Source organism: Spodoptera frugiperda, chromosome 15 (genome assembly GCF_023101765.2).
Source record: "Spodoptera frugiperda isolate SF20-4 chromosome 15, AGI-APGP_CSIRO_Sfru_2.0, whole genome shotgun sequence".
In the NCBI taxonomy this organism is placed as follows: domain Eukaryota; kingdom Metazoa; phylum Arthropoda; class Insecta; order Lepidoptera; family Noctuidae; genus Spodoptera; species Spodoptera frugiperda.
This window is the reverse complement of record NC_064226.1, coordinates 2,851,652-2,870,414: the sequence shown is the minus strand read 5'-3', so window position 1 is coordinate 2,870,414 and position 18,763 is coordinate 2,851,652. Positions and strand designations below refer to the sequence as shown.

At 31.4% G+C, this 18,763-nt stretch overlaps 2 protein-coding genes across 2 annotated transcripts in view; both read left to right on the top strand.

Annotated features, from left to right (window-relative positions):
• The window catches only part of LOC118273852 (mitochondrial folate transporter/carrier), a 39,511-nt gene extending 22,349 nt beyond the window's left edge, over window positions 1-17,162 (top strand). Inside the window, exons 4-6 of the mRNA XM_035591025.2 lie at window positions 2,355-2,468; window positions 4,717-4,862; window positions 7,813-17,162. Coding sequence (XP_035446918.1) covers window positions 2,355-2,468; window positions 4,717-4,862; window positions 7,813-7,957 — 405 coding nt within the window. The 3' untranslated portion in view covers window positions 7,958-17,162. The remainder of the gene's footprint in view (window positions 1-2,354; window positions 2,469-4,716; window positions 4,863-7,812) is intronic.
• A 1,279-nt stretch (window positions 17,163-18,441) lies between these two features.
• LOC118274449 (ras-related protein Rab-32) overlaps window positions 18,442-18,763 on the top strand; it is a 34,308-nt gene continuing 33,986 nt past the window's right edge. Inside the window, exon 1 of the mRNA XM_050699177.1 lies at window positions 18,442-18,690. Coding sequence (XP_050555134.1) covers window positions 18,544-18,690 — 147 coding nt within the window. The 5' untranslated portion in view covers window positions 18,442-18,543. The remainder of the gene's footprint in view (window positions 18,691-18,763) is intronic.

The window sequence follows — 18,763 nt, the reverse complement described above, 5'->3', positions numbered from 1 at the left end:
AGTACAGAAGTATTTGCTGCCTACTCCTAAACTTTGCTTCGGTTTATCTAAGAATTGTTATCGTATATGACCAAATAAAAAATACGTGTTTAATATTTTTTTATACCCTTCATCATCCCTATTGTCTATGTTATTTAGAAGATTCGAGGTGACCATAAATAAGAATAAGATATACTATGTAAATACTACATGTTTTAATTTGTTACAACTTGAAACATAACTGTGCTATTAGCTTTAATTAGGTTATTACGTGAATAAAAAATTGGAGATCTTCCATTCATAGAATTAACATGTGACGCAATCAAATTCTAGGAAATTTTTCTAATTTTGTTTTTAATCCTCCGATCACAATTCCATAACCGTTGGTTTGAAATGTATTTTCTTTAAATTACTTCTATGGAGTTTATGTCAAAAATTTAGATCAATTCTAAAATGTTAGTTCAAGATCTTATTGATTTAGGCCTTTAGACAAATTCCAGTTACCAAACTTAGGCATGTGATGTGAATTGAAGTAGAATCAATAACCTTCACTTTTAGTGTTTCTGTTTAGTGACTTGTTGTAGGAGCCTGTTAGACGCCTATAATACTCCTTTGTTGTCTGAAAGTTATCACGTTCCTATAATACAGGTACTTGAGGCATTTCTGTCTTGTTTCTGGGTCAGCAGTTTATAATCCATTATGTAATGTTGTATTATTACTTTTGAACGGCTTTACTATTACTTTTGGGAACTATTACTTTAGAACTATTTCTTTCGGGGTAACTCGAGCACTTTCAAGTCACACAAGGGCCTATAGTCTTGAGATTCGAAGAGAAAATTCTAGTTCTTTGATACTTTCGCGAACGTTTTAAATAGATGTGTGAATAAGCGTATTATTTGATATTATATGCATAATCTGGACGTAAATAAATCATCTAATCTGTCATACATGACTACTATGATGTCACTGATAGTGTACAAATATTTACAATTTACATGAATGCAACACACGGGTTTTCTTGCAATAATATTGTTGTGAAAATAGTACAGTAGGTTGTGATCAGAACTTGCAACGTTTAGTTTTTTGATAACAAGTAAACAGATTTGTTTGAAATATTGTTGTTATAAATAATGTTTCATACGTAATTGTTATGTTATTAAATAGAACTATGTAACACTAAAACCGTTGGTAATCCTTAAAAATTTGTAAGTTAATAGTTTTCTCGGCCAGAAAGCAGGAAAGGAATATGAAAGGACCTGGAGCTGGTGACAGGTTTTATATTTTTTCTGATTTGGGCCGACCTCATGGAAATTGAGTTAGAAGTCTTCCTCATTGACACGTATTTCTGTAAACGTAAGGAAACAACATTTTTGATATTAATATAGTTCTTAAATACATTATGAAGTATTTGAACTGTCCACTTAATACATTATTCTCACACATATCACACACTCACAGGAACAGGCTAATTTCCATCAATTCTGTGTGACGTACAAACGTACAATACAATGCAATATGATATTCTAGTTTTTTTACATAAGTACTCAGATGACACATGATTGAAGTGACCTTGGTACGTAAGATTGGTTGCGAGTTTCGAGTCAATACCCGGCCTGTGACAATGTTATAGAAACACGCAACTTTACAGAAATAGGCATACAAAAGACTGAATATCATTCTTGTCATTTGTTTCAATTAAATTGTTAGTATATTTTGGTTTTAATATTAGTCTTTACACATGTACTTTTCAGTCTTAATAATGTATGTATGCTACACGATATCTATTATTAAATAAGTTACAAAATGACTACTGATAATACATAAAACCCTTGCCTATAAAATAACTGTTTACCATATATTTTCCATACGCCAGCAATGAAAAATTAGTTTGAAAACAGCCATAAATTTTGCACGTGTAACAGAGCGCAACCCTCTAGCCGGCGGGTATCGATTTTTCATCTCCTCACAATCATGGCGACTACAGCGTGAATCGCGTTATAGTCGCCATGAATGTTAAATTTAATGGTTTTTCTTTATCGTGTGTGCTTATAATAATGTGAAAAATGACACCCTATGGACGTACAACAGGTTCGATGTTTTATTTACTGTTTATTACTACGAATTACCTTCGGGGGTGGCTTTTCCGTTAGCGTCCTTTGTCTGACCTAATGGCTGTTCTAGGATGGAATTTTTTCCTTGATATTTTTCATAAATATTCTTTTATATGGAGTATTTTTATCGTATTTTGATGAATAATAGCATTATTAATACTTACGAGTAAGCAGGTTCCAGTTTAGTCCAATTTGTCTTTTCTGGAACGCATATGGGTCACAGGGTGTTGCGAATAAAGTGGTATTAATAAAAATATTTTCCAGGGCTTCGTTCCCGGTATGTTTGGCGTGTCTCACGGTGCGCTGCAGTTCATGACGTACGAAGAGATGAAGAATAGGTACAACCAGTACAGGAATCTGCCGATTGACATCAAATTGGTAAGTCCATTTTATTGTAATTATCCAAAAATATACAACGTATAATAAAAGACGTGTTATTTGGTCAAAGAGCCCATTCTCAATATTTTTTGTTTAGGATCCTACTCTAATAATTCAGAACAGCTGTCAGCTAAAGTATGAATTAGTTTCACATGCGGTAAAAAAATGAACTATACTACTGTTCTCATAGCACATTTGGTTGTGTCGTTTAAGAACATCTGATTACAGTCTGACGGTTTGTTTTCAAAATTAGGCTAAATTCTCGAAATAAATTAGATATAGTTTTTTATGGGATAATATTTAAATCCATCCATCCGGATTGGATCCATCAAAATAAAAGTCTTTGGGCTGCCAGTCCATCGGAGCTGACTGAGGTAGCGGAGCGGAGATCGAAAAAATAATAACCAATACCATAAAACAGGCAGCCTTAAAGTTTAAATTAAAACAGTGCCCCCTATAAATACTTGCCGATTCGAGTGAATAAAAAAGTCAATGTACACAAAATTCAACCTGAGTTTGGTAAAGACTAAAGAACTTAATTTGTTGAGTGTCCAAGCATGACATAAGATTTGTAATAATTTATCAAATATCAGCGTCAACCCCAAACATTACTATCGACTTAATTACACTAGCACAAACGATGATTAAAGCATTTTCCATAATTTAAAACCACATTTAACGTAGTTTTCAACGTGTTCCCTCGCCATTTCACTAAAATTAACAAGGGAGTAATTTAGTAAAATGGTTTAAACAGGAAAACTGCCACTAATAATAACTACCATATGTTTGTAAACGTTCAAGGCCAAAGTCGTATCTCCATATCACCATTATTGCCATGACATTGTCCTCATATTTATGCTGTTCGTGTATTGATTTGTAACAATGGAAATGCAAATGCTTTATAGGTTTAATCGTGAGCTATATTAAGTTAATGTTTCGTGTTACCTATTCACGTTTTCCTACACTGTTGGCTAGTTTTGATTAGTTCGTCGATTAAGAGTGGAATAGTTAAATGTTAGCCCTTAATTGCCACGTTGGTTTCTGGCGTTTGCCTTCAGTAGTTTTCTTGCGGCGATTAGTGTTAATCAAGTATTAAGACGAGAATGCAAAAAGGACATTGCAATGTAACATGAGATATTTTAATAATAGAAAGAGATGAATAAATTGTTCTAAAACGCAACTAGCATCATTCAAAGATGCGAGAAGTATGTATGTAGTTTTAAGATTGGTTCAGTATTTACTGAGGCTATGTACTAAAGTTTCTTGATTTCCTCGTTATATTAGTGTTGTTTAGACACCCAAGTAGGGTTGTGGATAACCGCGAGGTCTTGACGTGGCTATGGCTCTGGTTCGAAGCAGAAATTGGAATGGGCTACCCCATTTTAGTAAGATTCTCACTCCCTCTCGCATCACCTCGGTAAAAACGTGTAGTTTAAGACAAAACAGATGTATTCGAAATTGAAACTAGTCATTGTAATAATTTAGTTGATATCCGACATCTTTAACACGGCGGTCAGACATCACAATTGCTACCAGTTTGTTCTGGACGAATCTACATTTGATGCAGCAAATAATTGACTTCCTGCCTTTTTAGTCATCAATCAATATACACTTACTAGTCAATTTATTTTCATCCAATTTATTTGTGCTTTTATGCACGCAGTTTGCATAGAGTTTGAGCACTATTTTTGAATACTTGTGTTGAAGTTTTATTTCGGTAGGTTGGTCACTAAGATACACTAGTATATGTGGATTATGAAATAATACGGATCAGAGAAAATTGCTACGGCTAATCGACTTCATATTTAGACAAAATGTCTCGAATTTCGATATTTTCCTGTTTGTAAACGTTTTACCTATTTGAATGAAATGCTTTGTTTTGTTTCTGTCTGCATTATTTTTTGTGAGATGTTTTAAAAAGGAAAATAAGTGATTCAACTTAAGATTTTGGAAAACAATGAGGATAAAGAATATTGAAGTAAAATGTTTACTTCATTCATTATGTTTTGTTTGTACTTTTAAAACATAAAATTAAACATACGTTTGTTATTAAGCATGTTTGCTTATCATGTTTTTGTTTGCGTGATCAGTCAGTTTCATTTAGCTCAAGGGAAACAAAATAAGAAAATACATACTAAAGAAACAAGAAAAGGAATTGGTTTAAGATGATTGAATTTTTCATAGCACGTAGCGTGCTATAAGCTCGTCTTTCTTAATAAAATTAACACGCAATTTATTAAATTCACAGACGTCAGTGGAGTACCTAACGTTCGCTGCGATCTCTAAGCTGATAGCCGCGGGCGCGACATACCCGTACCAAGTGGTGCGCGCGCGCCTGCAGGACCAGCACCGCAGCTACGACGGCGCCTGGCACTGCATCAACGAGACATGGAGGTACGAACGAATCAGAGGCTTCTACAAAGGCCTAACGCCGTACCTCCTACATGTAACGCCTAACATATGCCTAGTTATGCTCATATGGGAGAAATTCACCAATAATGATTGAGTCTTAATGTCATCTGATGGGAAATCGCGTACACAACTATTTATTTTTTCATTTTATTTTTTAATATTTTTGACAGTTCGATCGCAGGGTTTACCGCCGATTTACGTTTAGTTTTTTCGTTTTGTTTGTCTATGGAGTGTTTAAGGTAAGCGTTTAGTTTTAAGCGGGATAATTTATTGTTTAGTATAGTCTGTATTTGTATGATTATGCATTTTTTGTTTGTATTGTATCTTAACTAACATGGACGTGACTTTTGACAGTTCGAAATGGTTTTCCTAGTTACCCCGCATTCTAGTTGACGTTTCGCTAAAAATAGTTATGACTTTAACAGATTTTGGCATAGTTGCCGCTAAAGGAACCGTAGTTGGCACGAATTCAAACGGAATTTCGTAATTTTAATAGTGATTGATATGTATTTTAAAATAATATAATGAGTGTGAAAATGTTCTGAGAATTGTAAACCTATGTATAAAGTTATTTTTAATTTTTTGTTGTACAGTTCGTAACACAAGCTTGAGTTTTAATTTTGCAGAAACCAATCCGAATTCATAATATATCATCAAGAAAATAAAAAAAATGTCTATCAAATAATACGAAAGTCTGATTTTGATGATCATGAGCTCATGTTGCCGACTGTACTACAAAAATATTTTTTATTAAAATGTAAAATCTGTCTCACGACATATGTTGTGTTTTTGTTTTTATTTATTTATTTTTCTAACATAGTAATCTCTTGTAAATAGTAGTCGTACTCTTTCCCATCAGATAGTGACTGACTTAATTTTAAATCTGGCAACATCTCGACAAAGAATGTTGCCAGGCGTAGCACAATTTAGTTTTAATTTATCAATTTTTTGTGATAATAGGGTATGTACTTAAACTGTCGCGCTTCCCGAAGTATTTAACATTTAAAAAATAAAAAGACAAGATTTTCATTTTGAGATAACGTTACATGTGTGGTGAGACGACGTTAGGTTTCTTTATTACGTAAGATAAATTCGTTTCAGCTTGCTCTTAAATGTACCTATAAAAACAATAAAAAAATATAGTAAACATATTTTTCTCAAATCTAATGTTATGCAAGTATGAAGCTAATCTGTCTTAATCTAAATATTAAATGTAACCCGCCTTCGTTGTAAGTCAAAATTATCATCTCCAATATAAGAGAAAAAAAAAACAAAAAAAAAAATTGGTCATCCCCCTTTCGTGTAGCAAAGTGTAGTACAATCACGCACAGCAGTAGCTCGTTAAACATTTATAATAAGTAGGGACATTGTAATTATAAATAAATACTCTATTTATTTCAACACAAGATTCACTTAGTGACGACTTATATAAAAATTTTAGACAACTTGATTAAAAATATCACAGTTATCGATAAATATTTATATATGATGAGAATATTATGACACGTGTGAATCGAAAAATACATACACCAAATAATATGTGATTAAATAAGTAATCTGAAATCATTATGTTGTTTTAATGTGTGGTTTCAACGCTAAAGATTCGTTTATAGATGGGAGTGATGAAGTTAAATAATTTGCGATAAACTTTTTGGTTCGCTTTGTAATTTTTAGTACCCGAACGTAGTAAGTAGACACCTCTAATTAGTGTTAAGTAAGCCAAAAGTTTTTCGCAAGGCAACATTAGCAGTTGATGTATTTAGACAGTGACGTGTGTCAAAATATGTTACACGTCAAAATGACAGGACCCTAACTGTCAAATATGTCAGTTGCTTACGTACAGTTTCTTGCAATAAAAATGAATTGGATAATAACATGAGAATATTCTCTGAAAATATTGAATGAAATAAAAGTTGTTCCACTTAATTACCTTTTAAGTGGAACAAGTTTTAATTATTTAATATTTTATGAAAAATAATAAGAAGGTACCATTTATGCAAGTGACTGTACACAAAAATATTGCTTTTTTGTTCGTCTTTTGCTGTTTTGTATATTAATTTATTGTGCGTCATATTATATGCGTTCTTATGAAGTTGACGTAGGTTAAGTGAACCGAAAATAAGGTCTTTGAATGTTTTATTTATTATGTGCTTTTATTTTGGAATAGTATTATGTTTTATATCAATGTACTTGTAACTAAGGCTTGAACAGTAACGTGATAATGTCCCAAGAAGTGTTAAGACGACAAAGTGCAAATTATTACAAAAAATAATGACTGTTTTTGGACATGTATAAAAGAAATGTGAAAAATATTGTTCAAGCCATTATTTATATCTATATAATTTAAAAATATATGAAGAAAGAATGTGTGTTTCAAGTAATGATATCTCTAAACGTATCTAAAGCGTTGTCACCGATCTGTTATGATTATAATTGTCTTATTCGGTGGCTGGCCACATAGCAATTTTTGTAAGACATATAAAATAATCAATTTACTATAATTATTATATTTTTATATAATCACTCAAGTTCAATTGTTCAATTCGCCTATTCAATTTGTTTAATCAATAAATGATAGCAAATTGATTGAGTTTGTTATTTTATTGTTTATTTAAATTTCGTGATTAAATTCTTAGTTTTAATTTAAATCATATACCTTCGCGATGTTTCAAAAATTAACTAAATCTGTTTTGTTTATTTTAATTGCAACACTATTAGTTCTCTCTAAATTCGAACGCGTACAAAATTTGTAAGTTATGACCACTCAAATCTAAATTAAAAGTGTTAGTATTGAGTAATTAGCATTTTAAAAGTAATATTTCAATCCTTAATTTAAAAAAGTGAGTAAATAAACCAAACTAAACAAGGTAAGTACAATGCATTCCCTGTACCGTTTCATTCAAGTTCTAATTAAAATTTTCACGTTTTGCAGACATGAAGGCTGGCGCGGTTTCTACAAGGGGCTCAAGCCGAGCATAGTTCGTGTGTTACCAGCTACGATGATAACCTTCCTGACTTACGAGAATGTATCGCATTATATGCTAAACAGGTCGCGCGAAGTAGCGCTGTCTACATAATTCTAACACTTTAATCGCCGTATGAGAACCGTTGAAGGCAAATCCTTCACTACCATAGGTCATCGGTGAGCTACGTGGCGATTAAGAGCGGTTTCAGACTAGCGTTTTATACGCGCGTATACGATAGTTTTTGGAAGCACATGACATTAAGTTGGGTATAAGCCACACCTTTTGGTATACACGTAACTTGTACGAACGTTGACGCGCTTCTAAACTCGAGTGAACGCGAGTCACGCCGAAATATGTCCTTTTATGTGAGTTTGGCTTCTCGAAGCGCGCGTGTAAGCGCGTATGCTGAAACAACAGGATATATGCACAGAAAGATACGCTAATCTGAAACGGCCCTAGATTGTTAATAATGTAAGTTTTAAAACATGGACGAGAATATTGGAAATTGACCCTTATAACGAAGTAGATAGGCGTCATTTAGCATTGGAATGAACCATATTTTATGTATATGTGTTTTGACAGCGATAGGTGCGATGTTAAAGTAAATTGGGTAAAAAGTCTCAACTGTTTCGATAAGAATTAAAATCGAACTCTACTGAGGTTTGAAATGAGGAGATATGCAACATCTATGTAGGGTTTTTGATACGCAAAAACAGATCTTATTCTGTATAGCGTAGGTGTTATTGTTGGGATCGCATAATGACGTCTATTTACATCGTGTTCTAAAAACAGTTTTTCGATATTTTGCATTTGTCCTTTAGTTGTATAGTACAAACGTTTTAGTTTTAATTATTTTTAATGGAATTGACGATAGTTGTTATCAAGAAATGGGCAATTATGACGTAGTGAATGGAATGGCATGTTTTATACATTTGTGTATAAAATGAATTGTATTACGCTAAACTGTAATGAAATGTTCAAATTGGTTAACAAAATTAAAGGGTAAAATGGGAACTTTGGATTTTAATGTAACAAAAATCCGTCAGATGGCACTGTTATCGTTTTAGGTTTGCTATGTCACCATAGCATGTCAAAAATAACAGGTTTATATTGTACCTTCTAGTATCAGATTTAAAAAGTAGTAACAGTTCAAATCTGTACAAAATTGAGGAAACATCCGAAAATACGAAAATAATGTATCTGTAGAACTATCAAACTGACATAACCTAAAACGAAACTAGCGCCGCCAAGCGGATAGTCTACCATTATTTGAAACTTCTCAGTCTGTATATAGCTTTCTTTCCTACAATTATTTATAAGTAACTTGTATATAAGTAAAAATTCACATCGCAGAACGGGAATAAAGTAGTGTTATAAATATTCAATAGATTAAGTTATTATAGACTATTTTTATAGAAGCTTCAGTGAGTAAAAGGAACATGCATTCATGTATTCAAAAATCTTAAAACAGAATAAAAGTAAACTTCAGGAGAGCCTCTTGACATCAAGTGCAGAGCTGGAAGTCTCAACAATAATTTCAGTTGATAAATCAGAAAGTTCATTAATAGATTTTCAACTTTATAACAAACGGATAAGATTGAAAAGCTATTATAGAAGTCCGGGATTTAGCGACTGAACGATTTCAATACCAACATCTTAAAGGCAGTAGTAGATTACTAATTCAATAATCTCTTACAAATCTTGCAGTTTCTATAAAAATAGCCAACATTAGTATTAACATCATCCCCTATACACATTTAACAAATTTTCATAAAAATATGTTGAATGTGCAAAGGAAAATAGTCCATAAATTAGCATAAGTTCATACAACGCGTAAAATTGTACATTAAAACCGCGTTTCAAAATGTCAGACCATTTTATAGGTAGTGCGAGTGCCAACATGGCCGGTTAATCTTAATATAGGTTAAAGTAGATATAGGCTGTGTAAATTCCTACTTTATTAGTGACACGCAAGGTATAAATTGATGCCTAAATTAAAACACCTAAGGCTTCGGGCGTACTAGAACAGAAATGTAGCGGTTTTTAACCGCGTAATAGTAAAAATCTAATACAAGCGGCCGCACTTGCGGTTTTGTCTCGCGCACAATTCAATGGGATGTTACATAGTGAAGTTGACGCTCTAGTACGATTTGGACCCTAAGATATCTGTATGCTTACGAGCCTTGCTTAACCCTATAATAATCCTAGGGTTTTCCAAAACAAACATAACACAAAAATCTAAATTTCAAGAGTAAATAATAATTATTTTTCATAATTTTCCATTAGCGAACTTCAGTCTACGACTTATTGAACTTCAGGATAATCGTACTAATATTATATTTTCAATTCTTTTTAACTTTATAAATACCACTAATAACGTAGGACTTTATACATAATCATTAGTTATAAAAATTGTATATAACTTCAATATATTTCTCAGAAATTATTGAAGAAATAGCCAATCACAAAACTTTTATTAATCTAGGAACAAAAATTAGTTTTAAGAGACGCGCATAGATTGTAAATAAATCGCGTATTAGGTTACTTTAGGTTAGATCTAGTTATTAAGATAGGTAGGCAAGCTAGAACATTCGTAAGTTAACTTCTTCAATACATTTAAGGCAATAAAAATTACATTGTCACTCTTTGATGTGCATTAAAGTAAACCTTTAGACCCATTAGAATACAGATGATATTACCTTGACAACTATAATTGACAATGACATCAACTTATTTGTTACAAAAATGGTAATGTCGTACAGTTTTGTCATATTAGCTGGACATAGCGACAATCGGTTGCGCAAAAGGCGTATTCGATTCCCCTAAGAAACGTACTCAGACCCGCAGAACTTCACACTACGGTACTTGTAACAACTAACAACATAGTTTCAAAATTAAATCATAGTTTATAGTCTTATATGTAGAGAAATTAGCTTACGAATGCTCTTGTCTAAAATAAATATAAAAACTTATTATAAAAGAGATTATATTAGAATATAAGTTTTATTTTACTTTAAATAGGTAATTACTTAGTGATTACTGAATTTAATTTTGTTTTTAAACGAATGTAAAAATTCGTTATAATAAGGGGCAGCATGTTCATAATTAGTAAGTTCGGGACGCGACCAATTTGTAAATATCGTCGCGTTTCCATTTAAAGGTAAGGCCAAACGAGTCGTAAAAACGTAGTGTTTAGCTTAAGTAGGTTTATAATTATATTATATGTAGTTTATAAATAATATAATTAGTTATAAGTAGTTTTAAAATCTATTTATACGGGCGCACATTCGTGCATCAAAGCGAACATTAAATTGTTTAAGTAAATTCAACCTTATCTCCACAGTGTAATGCACAGATTGCTTCGGGGATTTAAAAAGACGCGCGCGAATCTGCGCGAATGCGTGCGTGTGAGTGCGTCTTGAATTCATTTTTACTTCGATGCTTTCGAGTATGCGCCCGTATAAATATTAAATTTTAAGTAGTTAAGTAATGAAACAACGCTGTAACACCTTGGAAAATTAACTCTATTTCAATAGACGTAAAGTGCTATATTAAAGTCGTTCTTCCAACTTACGAAGACACCGCAGTTGATTAGTATTTAAACTAGTTTAAGGAAATCACGTGTCGCGGGTTCGATTCCCGCATGGAACAAGTATTTGTATAATTTAGTTTACTTCTAGTTGTTCCAGGTCTGGATGACGCGTGATATGTATATCCCCGATGGATCCGATTAAAAATCTGTATTATGTATATAATTATATTAAGTATAATATAAGTAAATGATATATATTTTTATAAAATAAACCAAAAAAAGTATAAAAAAAATACAAAACAGAAAATATAAAAAAATGTACAGGATGACTTTTAGTGCTTTGAAATAAGAAAAGAATTAGCAACGACAACTGCTCTTAAATTATAACAATAAAAATATATTTGCATTTACTAAAAAATCTAAAAGTCGATAAAAAGGGATGAATAGACACAGAAATGGGGTAAATAGATGTTAGAACATTTTCCCAACATTTATTTACTCCTCTTCTGTATCTATTCACCCCGTTTTACGGTGCCAAGAGTATCTAAATAAAGTATAAAACAACAATAACAAAAAATATATACTAAAATGAAATAAACTTCATTTTCTTTACGTGTATTAAAAGTTATCCTGTATTCTAGATAATATTTATTATAAGATAACTTTAATATGTGTAATATATCCCTGGTTTAAAATGAGCAAAAATTAGGTTTAAGTAAGTCAAAGAGTTGCAAATGTAAATATACTACGAAATGATAATATGGTCCCAATAAATGTTGAAAGTAGATGTAACATTAAAAATATAATTTAAATATAGGTTAGACATAATATAATTATGTAAGTATATATAGAAAATGGGGCGTTCGTCACAAATCTTCTCAAAACGTAGCGTGTTAAAATAATTAAAATAGGTTAATTACAAGTTATATTTTATTTATTTTAAATGCCGTCATATTTAATAGCGTGGAAAAAATATCAACCTGTATGTTTTTGGTTACACTAATTTAAAATTATAAAACAAAATAGAAAAGTTCAACCATTTTATTCAATATCTAAATTGGTAATATTTGTTTTTACTACGATATATCTAAAATTATACATATAGGTGGCAAATTTTATAAATAAAATATAAGTTAAAATATAGTTTAATTAGGTTAAGATGTTACTTATGACGTTTTCAGTATATTCTGAATAGTCTGAATATTATAGCTACAGGTTCAAAAATACTTTATAACTCAAAATATACAAAAGCCGAAATATAAAACATGCTCCATCTCTTTTAAACATCAGTCGCGATTCTAAGAAAAATATTCATTTTACTAATATCTCGCGATATTGACAATCGATGCTAATTACACGAAAATGTTATACTTATTAACCAAAAAGTGGATAATGGTATTTCGCCATGGTTTCCATCACCGTAGCCTTTACCAGCCAGAAGATCATAAACAAAGTATCTGAATGCGTCATAAGTAACACTTATTAGTATAAGATTTAGAATGTAAGGCATTTGGCACACAATGGCTGATTTTTGAAACCTAATTCGTAGACATATTTCCTTAAAAAACATTTTAAAAATCTTGCATCCCCAAAAATACTGTAAACTTTGCCATTTACAAAATTTTGCGTTTTCAAAAAGGTAAGTAACAGAAAACATCACTTTGCAATAGTAATAAAATGAATCTGACATCTTAACAATCGACAAATATATAATAAGTTACTAATAAATTACTACTTATATTTTCAGTTTGTATCTGAAAGAAAATAAATTTATATGTCTACAAAATAGGTTGAGATCAGCTCTTGCGCGTCACACATTGATGAGTAGCAACTCCATATTATAATTGCTGAAAATATTGGCGAACCAGTACTCAGATTAATCAAATGAATTAGATTTAAATAAATATATTTACGTAAGTTAGTAATATAAGTTGTTTCTGTATAATTAAAATAATGGGAGTACGTCGAAATAGTTTTAATTACTATATACGAACAGATCTGTACATATAATGTTCGAATATGTTTAAACTTAAAGCCATAAATAATTGTAATTTAACGTCGAAAAACTAATTTTAACAGAGTCTATATAGATATATATTTTTCTATATAGCTTAAGATAGATGTAATTTAGTTACATAAGTTGTATATTAAAGAAATGAACGATCTCAGAATACACTTGAAAATGTAGTGTATATAAACTAGATATTACCTAATAATAAGTTATTTCGACTAATAAATAGCACATGATTATTAAAAATACTTTCAATAGCTAGTATTTTTAGTTGAAAACAAATTGAGCGGAATTCACAAAATCAGATACTTACCTACTTTTAGTTTTATTTGTGTATTTATAAAGTTGATTTATGATACAAAATTAGCCTTATTGAATACGCACACGTATTTATTAGTTATGTTTAGTAGTTAACTTTAAATAGTTCTGTAGAAAAACAGTGAAAACTGCAATTTGAAATATAAGATACTATTAATTAAATTGTATAGATAGTCATAATCAAACGGATTGGAAGCAAAAAAAAAAGTAATAGATGTAGATAATAGATATACATATTATTATATTTGTAAGTATGTAACTTCATAGAGAATAAACTACAGAATATGTTTATTTAGGTGAACATTATAATGTATTTACTCTAACTAGTATATAATGAATAGCTTGTAATGGTCGTATTATAATATTGATGATCATTTTGAGAGATATAAACGAGAAGTAATCGTCCATCATATTAATTTAATTGGGAACTACTGTTTTTTGTCGCCAGATGGAGCTATTGCGAACCGCTCGTCTTTTCGTTCAATAGGGAATTAGCTAATGTCACACCATTGGTCATTAAATTATTGACAACTACAGTGATTGGATAATAACACCTCTTCCTATATTTGCGCAAAAAATCGGTAGCCTTCTTTAAATCTGATGAAACTGAAACTCATTCATACAGTCAACACTCTGTCTTGTTTCTCCATTCCCTATGAGAAAATATAATCATTAGTTTGCAAACAAGGTACAATAACGAAACATTACAGCATGCCATTTAAAATCATCAAAAAGTAAGACGGTTTTAATCACCAAACTGCTGATAAACAGATTGCAAATGATTTGATTACAAACAGATGGTCTATAAAATAACTAATAGTTGATTGGCGTTTCTTTTCTGCTTATATCCTTCAAAATGATCTTCAATAATAAAATAGGACGTTTAGGTTAAGTTACTATTCAGATAATAACTATAATATACGGGACGCGAATCCCTGTACATAAATTGACCTTCCAATGTCTATGAAGCAGTACCAGAAAACTAGTAGATTATGCGATAAAAACAAGTCAATGATAGATTTTAAGTTAGATTTAAAATAAAAAATAAGGATAGGTTTAGTTTACATAATGTACAGTTGAACAAAGGAATTAGTATACTCCGTTCTCAATTTTCAACTTTAATACTACTCAATAATAAAGTAGAAAGTCCAATACAGGCTTTTTTATATTCAGTAGCCATTCACGTTAGAGCTTTCAAACGTACTATTTTATTAATAATAAACATCTTGCAAAGGCTACAAGTTAACTTCTGTCCCAGTTTTTTGATAATACATTACTTCTTCAAAGATAGTATAGTAATTTCTTTGTTTGACTGTACAATTAATGTATTCGCTTCTTTTACTTAACAGTTGTATAAAAAGGAGATAGCAAAGAAGCCTATTGAAAATATATCTATTCAAAAAGTCATATACCAACATTGACTACAGGTCACCTAAAAAGATCTTAGTACCTAATTAGAAAAAGGTTGCATTTCCCATCTCTTTCTTATATGAACTGTTAGAAAAAGTGCGATAATTTGTAAATTTTGTTAACACTGTAAAAGAACAAGGTGTAATAACTGTAGGTACCAATTATATAGAGTAGAATATACCTCCTAGTTCTAAGGGAACCTTGTACATTATTGAGACCTAAACGAAGGCCTAACATGTAGTTCAATCGATTTTTGAATCGTATAGTTTGTAAGGACAGGTTTTGCGATCACTAGATGGCGCCAATGATGCATTAAGTCCTCATAGCCTATCTGTGAAGATAATTTAATGTTGTCTGGCTTAAATTTTAAGATCTTTAGGTCTAATGCGATACTAGCGCCTCTAGTGACGCAAAACTACATTAGATATAAAAAAATAGAATATTTTGGAAAGAAAGCTATGTACAGACTGACATTTCTTGCCTATTTATTAGTTTAAAATGATAAGGTGTCTAATAAAACTTAATAGAAATAAAATAATTGATTTTGTTGCCATATTTGTGTGAAATTATCTAAAATTGTAAGTGAAAGGGTTACTAATTGCGGTGGTGGGTTATTATTAAACAGTAAAACTAAATTAACATTGTCGGGAATACTTAATCAGTTTGCCAATTTGAACGTTTTGCGTTAGCGTATAAGGTTCATTATAGAAGCAGGCTGTGCCACATAGAGTTCCTTTTAATTTAGTTTTTTAATGCATTGTTTTCATGTCCAAAGATATCATTGCTTTACATGTGCAGTTTCGTACAAAATGGTGGTTATCTACATGATGTAAACCAGTTACTACAAACTTTCTAATATTGAAATTGTTCTAAATATTAAATTAGCTAAAAATCACGGTTTAATCACGTATATTAATCGCGAAAAGCTCTATAAGTTTCGAGGCACACAGGGACTCTTAAATCGAGTGCAGTGAGCGCAGACGAAACTAGTAGAGCTTTTCTCCATTAAATTACGTGAGTAAACAGTGATTTTTGGTTAATTTAGTATGTCTCACCATAGTTATTATAAAAATATGTTCTAAATATTTCTTGCATGAAAATGTTTCACGTGTTTATTTAAGTAATTATTTTTAAGCTGTAAACTGTATCTACTCATTTCTACAACATACTCATGTATTCTTGTTAAATGTAATTGGAAGCACAGAAAAACACCCTGATCATGTCACAAAATTAATTGTTACATTCTTAATATTATTTTTTAGGTTATTTTGATTGATAAGAGATTAATTCTTTTAAGTAATTTGGTTTTGTCAATATTTTAGAGAGGGCATAAAAGCCTATGCGTGGAATATTACTATTCTTATAGTCTTTTTATGTAAAGGCTAAATCTTTGACTAGGAAAACGGGAATTTTACCGTTATTCTAAATTCCCATATCAAAATTGCGGTTGAAATATTTGTGAAATTGCTATTCGAATGCATGCTGTGTGTATTTGGGCAAGAAATTAAAATTGTATGGATTTCTAACTTTGTGATTGCAAGACAATAATGTCGCTTCAAATGGTGAGAATATAAAAAAAATGATACAGTAACATGTGTTACAAACTCTGGAAGCCAAATAGAGTACCTTTTTGGCTATTTTAGAGATATCTTAGGTACTTAGGTACCTAATTATATTCAATTATTGTAAATGCCTAAATTGAGAATGACTAACTTATAAATAACATCACATTATAGGTAATGGCATTAAATATTAAAATAATAATATTTTGAAATATCAAAATTGAACCTTGATGTTGTATCAAATTCAAAAGATTGACTGCGTATTACGCAACTCAAAATTGTAAACTAATAAAGACAAGTATTTTTGATTAAATGAAAAAAGCCTTACGTCTTGTAGTAATAGAGATGTTTTTCCTATAACGTCTCTCAATGAATACGAAATACGGCCATCACATTTTCACATTATTATATCATAAACCACTTAATTATAATTATGTTTGTAGATAGATTTTTTTGTTTTTAATAAATCAATTGGAAAGAAAATTGTATTTTTATTTCATAAGCCATTGCTATACAGCGTATTATCAGGGGTCTATTCCAGACTCCGCACAGTTACTGAGAGATTCGAAAACGAAAAGACCCCGGTAAAAAAAATACTGCTTGACCCGGAAATCTAATCCGAGATCCCTTGCACGGCAGTCGTACTTGTAACTAATAAAACTGTCTATTTAAGCAATACCTAAGTAATAATTAAAGAAATAACGTAATGATTAAATGCGTTCCTACATCAACTGAATCCGTGTTGAAATGGATTTGACTTCTTTGGGCGAGAATATGACTGGACGAACTAGATAGCTTCTTGCTTGACTGGCCGCAAGAAGCTTGGCGCAGAGAGGAGTGTAAGGACCCTCCTTCATGGAAATCTTTGGCCTTGTGCCTTGCTAATTTTGACACACTTTTTTATGTTATAAGCCGGCAAACGGGCAGACGGATCACCTGATGGTAAGCAATCGCTGCCGTCTATGGACAACCGAAACACCAAAGGCGTTATTGTGTGACACATTGAACGTAAGTGCGACAAATTGAATTGTTGTTCCGGGTCTGGATGTAGGTAATGTTTTTATGACAATATAGGTACCTAATGTTTTTATGTTAGCAAACGTACCAACGACGACACAGGAGAAAATCCTAATGGGGCTACATCAACGACTATAGACTACTATACCTACGTCAGTAAGTGCCTACCTAACTATTCACTTATTAAACTAACTAGATACATTGTTAGAGACAAATACATTGTTAGAGACCTAATCTTTGTGTCTACATGCCATTGTTACTATAATCTTCAGTAATTGACATCGGCGAACCAGTTTCAACTTAAAATGTATCAGTAAAAGATTGAAATTACCTTGTGAATGTTCGTTTCTAATGCTAAATCCTGTCTTCATACCATATTGGCTTGCCTTTGGTATAAATGCAATGTCTCCTTGTGTAGAAATTTCTTATTTCAATAGATATTGTCTGAGAATTGTTTCCATAATTTAATAGGTAATAATTACCTACTGCGATATACGAACCGCGAGATTTTCCATTTTCAAAATATTCCTGAGTGTTCGAGTTTCTTTGTCACAGATTTACAAATACTTTAAAACGTGGGTCGTTTTAAATTTTCTCAATGGCAGAAATTATAAATTTACCCTCATTGAGAAAAATTGGTTAACATAGAAGACGAAAAAAATCTAAGAAAAGTCTAAAATAAACAATCTTAAACAACTCGTCAAGATTAAGCATAATAAAAAAAACTAGGAAGTACTTAAAAAACTACGGTAGCAGAGATAACTATAAGTAATCTAAATAGTAAACCATAGCGAGCCCATAAACCAGTCATTAGAAACATAGTTATAACGTTATCTAGGCGCAAAACATGTGCACCGCCGTCGCCCGCATCGCGGCAGTCAGTTCGCGAGATCCCGACACAAGTTTACGTCAAGACCCTCCTGTGCTAGCAAAAAAACATTCCCTACGCTGCCCAAAATACAACACAAGGAAGAAATTCACATTTTCAACAATGGTAAGTAGCTTAAATCCATTATTTAACTATTTTTTTTATAATTTATGAGTTAGTTCTAGAGTGTAATAAGAGA